This window comes from Triticum aestivum, chromosome 2D (genome assembly GCF_018294505.1).
Source record: "Triticum aestivum cultivar Chinese Spring chromosome 2D, IWGSC CS RefSeq v2.1, whole genome shotgun sequence".
Classification (NCBI taxonomy): domain Eukaryota; kingdom Viridiplantae; phylum Streptophyta; class Magnoliopsida; order Poales; family Poaceae; genus Triticum; species Triticum aestivum.
The window spans coordinates 122,970,785-122,979,109 of NC_057799.1; the positions used below are offsets into that span (position 1 = coordinate 122,970,785).

General features: G+C 51.4%; 1 protein-coding gene across 1 annotated transcript; it reads right to left on the minus strand.

Moving 5' to 3' along the window:
• Positions 1–4,057: 4,057 nt before the first annotated feature.
• LOC123052103 (uncharacterized) lies at positions 4,058–6,214 on the minus strand. Its single transcript, XM_044475190.1, has 3 exons — positions 5,902–6,214; positions 4,557–5,759; positions 4,058–4,427 (listed from the first exon to the last, which is right to left on the minus strand). The coding sequence occupies exons 1-3, from the start codon at positions 6,096–6,098 to the stop codon at positions 4,220–4,222; spliced, it is 1,608 nt and encodes a 535-aa protein (XP_044331125.1). The 5' UTR covers positions 6,099–6,214; the 3' UTR covers positions 4,058–4,219.
• Positions 6,215–8,325: the final 2,111 nt, after the last annotated feature.

The following is an 8,325-nucleotide window of genomic DNA, read 5'->3' on the forward strand; positions in this document are numbered from 1 at the left end:
TTGGGTTATGTGGTGCACCCCTGCAGGGAAGTTTATCTATTCGAATAGCCGCGTCCCTCGGTAAAAGGACGACCCGGAGTTGTACCTTGACCTTATGACAACTAGAACTGGATACTTAATAAAACACACCCTTCCAAGTGCCAGATATAACCCGGTGATCGCTCTCTAACAGGGCGACGAGGAGGGGGTCGCCAGGTAGGATTATGCTATGCGATGCTACTTGGTGAACTTACCATCTACTCTCTTCTACATGCTGCAAGATGGAGGTGGCCAGAAGCGTAGTCTTCGACAGGATTAGCTATCCCCCTCTTATTCTGGCATTCTGCAGTTCAGTCCAGTGATACGGTCCTTTACACATATACCCATGCATATGTAGTGTAGCTTCTTGCTTGTGAGTACTTTGGATGAGTACTCACGGTTGCTTTTCTCCCTCTTTTCCCCTTTCTATACCTGGTTGTCGCAACCAGATGCTGGAGTCCAGGAGCTAGAGATCCCGAGGATGATTCTACATGGAGTTCGGCTTCGAGGAGTAGTTAGGAGGTCCCAGGCAGGAGGCCTTGCCTTTTCGATCGTTGCTACTTTTGTGCTAGCCTTCTTAAGGCAAACTTGTTTAACTTATGTCTGTACTCAGATATTGTTGCTTCCGCTGACTCGTTTGTGATCGAGCAATTGTATTCGAGCCCTCGAGGCCCCTGGCTTGTATTATGATGCTTGTATGACTTATTTATGTTGTAGAGTTGTGTTGTGATATCTTCCCGTGAGTCCCTGATCTTGATCGTACACATTGCGTGCATGATTAGTGTACGGTCGAATCGGGGGCGTCACAGGACCCTAAGAATATCTCTCCATCGCCGGAGGAGCAAATCCCACTCTTGAGCTATCTAGCCCCTTGTCAAACTTCCCGATGAACATGTAACTTGTTGTTATGGATAAGGTTTGAGCAACCCAGAAGTGCATCGCATAGTAAGAAGTGACTATGATACTCTCATGGTCTAAGGAACTAAAACACATGTTAATTCTCCGTGGTATAATAATTGACTTGCGATGATTGTATCTCAAAGTATAACAAACAAGTTTGGGTTGATTCAATATGATCGTTCTTCCAATGTCATATTCTCAAAGTTGTTTTAGGACTATCGTTGCACTTAACGATATCCTAAAATCTGGAAAGCATGATCATCAACAACACTTGAGCTAGTCTTAGAGGCGAGATTAGGAATCATATTTTACCGTTTATCATTTCACGCGTGCATATGAGTTTTCCACTGAATCACATATTCCAGGATCATAGCAGTTATAATATAGAATATAAACTCTTAATTATAAACATGGAAATATAATAATACAATATTATTACCTATAGGGCATATTTCCAATAAACTCGCACTTGCACTAGAGTCAATAATCTAGTTACATAGCTTCTTTAACACCAATGGCTATCCGGTGTTGCTCGTGCTTTGCTCGTGGTACACTACTGCAAGAAGGTCCAAAGACGACACATGTATAGACGACACATGCTTTGCTCCGTGTCTTTGTTTGCAAATGTTATGACTTTTTTGTTCTTACCTGTTTACCCAGCAAGGCGGTTGTACCACGTACTCTGGTGGTTGTACCCCGTACTCTGGTGGTTGTACCGCTCCCTCGTTGAGCAGTACTACCGGTCCAACTACCGCCCGAGAGGTGATTCTCTCGGGCTTTGCCGCGGTGCTCAGGTGGTGGCCTAGCAGTTTTCCCAATTGTTTATTAATAACTGGTACAACTGGGAAACCTAGCGGTACTACCGCTTTGTTCGCCATGGCCATGCCTGTTGACAGGGGCGGTTGTACCTCCCCAACTACCGCTCAAGGGTGATTCCTCTCGGTTGTGGGGAACGATACTAAGCGGTGGTTGTGTGGTTGTTCCTGTTATTGTTTCAATAACTGATACAACTGGACGTCGCCACGGTTGTACCGCTCGGGCCGCTGCAGTTACAGTTTTCCCGTCTGGAGCAATTGTACCACTCATCCAAGCGGTTGTATCGCCCCAGTGTATTTTCGTAGCATAACGGGCAGATTTGTGGGGGCTTATAAAAGGTGGTCTTCTTCCCCATTGCCCCCAACGGTTCTTGAGAAAGTTTCCCCCATCATTGTTGAACTCTTGGAGCTTTACTTTTATCTATTCCTCTCATGGTTCTTGCATATATTTGAGGAAAAAGAGCGATGAGATCTAGATCTACATTTCCTCGAGTCCATCCCTCCTCTAAGTGAGGGGAACCCTTTGGATCTAGATCTTGGAGTTCTTCGTGTTCTCTTCTTCATTCTTCCTCTCACTTTCCCCCATAACATTAGTCGTTGTGGTGGGATTTGGGAGGGAAGGACTAGAGCACTTCGTGTGCTCTTGCCATTGCATTTGGTGCATAGGATTGAGTTCTCCATGGTGATGCGTGTAAGTGAAAGTTGAAGAGCTTATTACTCTTGGGTGTTTGGGCACCCTAGAGCTTGCTCCTCTTGGGTGCTTTGGCTCCCTAGACGGTTGGTATTGTCGAAGCTCAATCATTGTGGTGTAAAGCTTCAGGCAAGCTTTGGGAGACTCCAATTAAGTTGTGGAGAGTGCCCTGTGCAATTTTTACGGGTTCGGTGACCGCCCCTAACGGTTGGCAATTGTACGGATTCGATGACCGCCCTCAAGGGTCCCTTAGTGGATTCACGACATCTTACATTGTGCAAGGGCCTGAGGAGATTACGGTGGCCCTAGTGGCATTTCGGGAAGCATTGTGCCTTCACACCGCTCCAAATGGAGAATAGCATCCGTACGGGTGTGAACTTCGGGATACATCGTCTTCTCCGTGTGCCTCGGTTATCTCCTACCCGAGCCCTTTACTTATGCACTTTACTTTGCGATAGCCATAGTGTTCTATGTTATATATCTTGCTGTCACTTAGTTGTTTATCTTGCTTAGCATAAGTTGTTGGTGCACATAGGTGAGCCTAGTTGATTTAGGTTTTGTGCTTGACAAATTAAATGCTATTTTTATTCCGCGCTTATTCAAGCCTAAACCATAATTATTTTAAAGTGCCTATTCACCCCCTCTATGCGACATCCATGATCTTTCAGACGTCGGCTCCTCCGATGGTGTGGGACGAGGGCATGATCTCCGTGGTCGATGCCCCGTCTAGCCACGGGTCTATCCAGAATTGGCATTTGGCGCCGTCGCCCAGTGTCCGTGATGTTGAAGCTCTAAATACCTGTCAAACCTCGGTCTCACAAGGTAGATGGATGTAGACTTGTCCTCAGTCTAGATGGTGTGACGGCGGCATCCTCGTGGTGGATTTGTCCTTGAGCTCTGTCCTTGCGAAGGTGTTTGCTCCAACACAGACACGGAGCTTGAGAGGTTGTCCATAAGCGGATGCGGATTGTGGTTCGCATCGGCGGCATGTGAAAGACATGTAGATCGTATGTTTGGTTCGTGGTTCGTGGCTGGCATGCATGGTTTCCTCCTCTTATGTCTTAGTCATGTGGGGGTGGGGTTATCAGATCTGGAGTTTGACGACATGTCCGGGGTGTTGTCCTGGTCTGATTCGTTCAAAGACACTGGATTCGTCTTTGGTGAGACAACTTGGAGGTCCACAAAGCCGCATATCAGCGATGGACGCGCGTTGAGCTCGATGAGGAGGTGATTCATCATTTTCCCCTTTGGTGGCTGCTATGATGGTGTCGGCGGCAGGGGAGAGGTGTTGGTGTCAAGCTCAGGGGATTATTCAGTTTTGATTGTAATTTTCTTATTGGTTGGTGTTTCTTTGTGCAAAGCTTGACGTTTTATCTTTTTCAGTTCTTCCAGGGCGATGTCTATGTGGCTGGTACTATGCTTTTTAAGATATACTATAAATGAGAGTATTATCATGAAAAAACTGTCTACTTGGCCAGTACACGTAGAATCGCGACAAATTTATACAACTACAACGGTGAGCTTAATATGTTCTATTTTTGCCATGTTGTCGTTTTTTAAACTGCCCACACTAGTGTCAAAAAAAGTCTTGCGTTATGGGATGGAGGGAGTAGTTCTTTACCACTTCGTAGCGTAACAAAACCAACGACACGGATAGGTCTCTACATTAGCATGTTATACTAACATCTGTGCTCTACGTGTACTCTCTTCGTCCCATAATATATAACGTTTTTTTACACTACGTTCTTAGTGACGTGAGTCATACGGCACACGAGATCGCAACCCACGAGCTTAATTAGACTCGCTTGTCCTCTTCGCCGGCTTTGGCATACACGCCGGAGTCCGTCCTGAGGATGATCTTGGCGTCCTGAGTCACGTAGCACGCCCAGTTCTCCACGTACGAGAGCGGCCCAGTCCTGAGCATCAGCGGCCGCGCGCCGTCCTCCACGTCGTCGCCGTCGTCGCCGTCGCCGCCGTCGCCGCCCTCGTCCGAGCAAGCGAGCCTGCCCAAAACACAGGAGTAACACGCATAAAAGATCGTAAGTAGCTAGTTTCTCCGTGTATCTCGAATCTCGGTCAGCTAATGAGCTGGAGCCATGAGCAGGCCATGGGGGAGGAATGGGAGCGTTTACCTCGCTGAATCGTGGGATGGCGCCCACACGAGGCACACGGCGCAGAGGAGCGCGAAGGAGATGAGCTGCCACACCGCCGGGATCACCCACGCCACGCGCCACCGCTCGCTCTGGTACCCGTCCGTCGACTTGAAGTGGACCTCGAACGCGATCCAGCCCAGGGACACCGCCACGGCGATCGTCAGCGAGGTTGCCAGCCTCCGGTACGTCTCCACCTTCGCCGCCATCCGTCTCGCCTTGAGCTTGCTGATGGTTCGCGACAGCGCGCTGAATATCCAGCAGATGAACACCGCGTCGAGGGCGGCGACGGTGAGCACGAGGAAGAGCCTCCTCGTCGGCGCGTGGTCGTGGTCGCTCACGGCCCCGACGTGCTCGCTGACCTCGAGGGCCTCGGACGCCGCGAAGAACGCCGCGCCGAGCCCGGCCACCCTGGCCCCGGCGCTGGCGCCCCCTCCCAGAGTGGGCCGCACCACGCCGTACCCCTTGGCGACGAGGAGCACCAGCACACGCGACACCGTGCGGCGCACCGCCCCGGACGTGGCCGCCCAGAAGGTCGTCCCCGCCGGCCGGACTCCGGACTCGCTGAACTCGGCGAGGTCCAAGTACCACGTGGTCACCTCCACCATCCCGAGCGCGATGACGACCGTGACGAAATTCTGGAGCGGCACCACCTCCCGCCAGAACCGGGCGTACCGCAGGAACCAGAACGCGGCGAGGGCGACGAACGCCAGCGACATGACTCCGTAGAACGCCAGGAGGGGGGCCATCCGGCCGGGGAGGTAGCCGTAGCCGCGGCTGTTCTTCCATATGGTCTTGCCCTCCGCAGCCACGTCGAGGGACGCGTCGCAGTGGACGAAGCGGAGGCTGTACATGCCGGTGCGCGCGACGGCGACGGTCTCGTCAGGGAAGACGGCCTCGAGGGCGCCCGGCAGGAAGGAGGCGGCGAGCACCTTGGGCCAGCCCGCGGCGACGGCGCTGTTGGGCGCGCGGTACACGAGCGACCCCTCGGTGCACGCGCCGCGCTTCGCCATGTCCGGCGTGCAGCAGAGCGCGCGAGCGCCGGCGGCGACGACGTCAGAGCCCCCGACCGCGCCGCGGTCCGCGGCCTCGAAGACGACCGCCGTGATTGTGACCGTGCGGTTGCCGTCCTTCTCGGCCGCGGCAGCGGACTCCGGCGTCCTCTTGAACGCGACCTTCTGGAATCTGCACCGACAAACGCCACACACGCACGCGCGTCACTCCCCAAACAAGAAACGCAAACAAAAACAACGGCGATGACGAAATCAACCGAGACAAGCAACAATCTCTGGCCGCCGGTGCTCAGAAATCAGAAGTTCATATATACCGGATGAAGGAGTCCGCGGCGGGGGAGGCGTAGACGCCCTCGCTGCCGCCATTGAGGACGAAGGCGTTGCCGAGGCCGGCGAACCTCTCTCCGGCATAGTCGTGCACCGACGCGTCGGCGCAGAGGAGGATGGCGCAGCACAAGGTGGGCACCAGGAGGTGGGCGAGCCTCACCGAGGAAGACCCGGGCATTGGCATCGAGGAGAGCTTCGATTCTTGCGTGTGGCAGTGTGCTCTTGGAGTTTACTAGTACTAGAGCATTGAGTACGATCTCGATCAGTGATGTGGAGTGGAGTGGAAGAAGAACGGAACGGAAGCGACGACTTTGACGTGGAGATCGGCCGGACGAAATGTTAGGTCCACACCCCCAAACCCTCTTGACCGGTAGCATCAGGGAACTGTGGAAGAGTGGGATGGAATTAGGCAAGCATGCACGACAAATCGAACAGAAAGTGAGGGAAACCAAATTTGGGGGCGGATTATTAAATGGACTATATATAAACATAGGCCTTTTTTATAGAAAATTTCAATCTAGCAGTACAGAGAACACTAGCGGTAATAAATTACAACCGGATCAATTGACCACCTAGCGACGACTACAAGCATTAGAGCGAGCTGAAGGTGCGTCACCGTCATCGCCCCTCCCTTACCGGAGCCGAGCAAACCTTGTCGCAACCTCTCCTTCTCAAGCTCAATCTCTCCAAATGTCTTGGTCTTCTCGAGCTCCCATTTGATCGCCGCCTCTTACTTCTTTAACTCGATCTTCTCCCTCTCAATTTTCAGCTTCTTCCCGCCCTGTTCCGGTCCCAATTCATCTTCTCCTTTTGTGCATCCAACATGAGCTTGTACCTCTTCTCTTTCTTGTTCTCCCTTGCTGAAAAAATACCCGTCCATGTGGAGGTCATCTTTGTAGCCGCGGCTCATGGGAGGCCCTTGCCTTCTCCCACTTGTTTGTCGTGACTTGTCGGTTATCCTTTGGCACGGTGGCTCTTTCATTCTCGACGATAATATCTTCCTCTTCATCGCCCAACCCAATTGATTGGTAGGAGCTTGAGTCATCATTCCTCTTCTTTGCCGGTCTTGAGATCGACCACAAGTTTCGGGTGCGACAGGAGGGACAACTGCTCGTCCATGTCCACATCCGCTCCCCACGACGTTGCTGCTTCCTTCTCTCGCTGCCGGCGTCGCCGGTTCCTTCGGGCGATGTTCTTCGGCTTGCACGACGAAGTCGAGAACGGGGCGTCGTCGGACGAGACGGACGCAGCCTCTGTCACGGCGGTCAGGGAAGGGCTGGAGACATCTAGGGCGACGAATCGGGACCGCCGATGAGGATGGGGAGTAAGGGTGGTGGACGGCGAGGGCTCGGGCGTGGGAAATGTAGGAGGGAGGCGGGAGTAGGAGGAAGGATTTGGTGCAAATTGTGGTAGGGTAGGGCTATCGGGTCCAACATGGTGGACGTGGGCGCTTTATATCCGCCCTATATTTGGATTAGATATGATGCCGATCAGTCCGGACGTTTGAGATCCGTTTACGGAGCCGTTTGGGTCGCATTTTTGTGACCGGCAGTGACTGTGTCGTTCGTCTGAATGTTTTAGGCAGGTTTGGGACGCCCGGCTGTAGATGCTCTGACGACTTTGACGTGAAGGTCGGTTGGATGAAATGTTAGGTCCACCCCCAAACCCTCTTGACCGGCAGCACGAGGAAACTATGGCAGAGTACGCAAATTAGGCAACCATGCACGGCAACCCGAACAGGAAGTGAGGGGAGCCAAATTTGGGGGAAATAGGGAAAGACAATTGTGAGTATTTCTCAGCGTCGCCTGACCGGCTGAGTGTACATTACACTCTAAACTCTGAAAGTGGGTTTAGACGGTGTGATGCCGCTTCACGTCCACATCATCCACATATAGCAAGTAAAAAAGTGAAGGATTTTGTATTTTGCAATGTGTTTGCTGATCTGAAGTTTAGGAGTTTACCACTGTTTTAAAACCAAAAATATTCGGCCAACTAGCATTTGGTACCCGCTTTTCGCAATTGAAAAAAAAAATCCACCTTTTCTTTTCCTTCTTAAAGACTATAGGATCATGTAGAATCCAATGTGAATATTGTTTTTTTTTGCAAGTGAGAGCAAACGTTTATGTATATTTTTCATGTAGAATCCACCGTGATTGACTCATTGTGTATATTTTTCTTGTGTTAGGGAGGCCAAAACAGAGCGAGAGCAAATATTTTTTAACACAGTACAGACGCAAGCGCTTATATATATACTCGCAGCGAGAGCAAACATTTGGTAACTATGATAAGGTGAATAAAGAATTCAAAGAAAAACTACAAAGCGAAAAACAGTCACTCTTGGAGTACTTGGCGGGGGTCGAGACGACCTCAGCGGAGAATATGTCGACACAATTATTATGTTTGTTTATTGG

Coding starts and splice junctions, on each gene's coding strand:
- LOC123052103 (XM_044475190.1), bottom strand. CDS start 6,098: ATGCCAATGCCCGGGTCTTCCTCGGTGAGGCTCGCCCACCTCCTGGTG. Junction 5,760..5,901: donor GCCGCGGACTCCTTCATCCG/GTATATATGAAC, acceptor TTGTCGGTGCAG/ATTCCAGAAGGTCGCGTTCA. Junction 4,428..4,556: donor CCATCCCACGATTCAGCGAG/GTAAACGCTCCC, acceptor TGTTTTGGGCAG/GCTCGCTTGCTCGGACGAGG.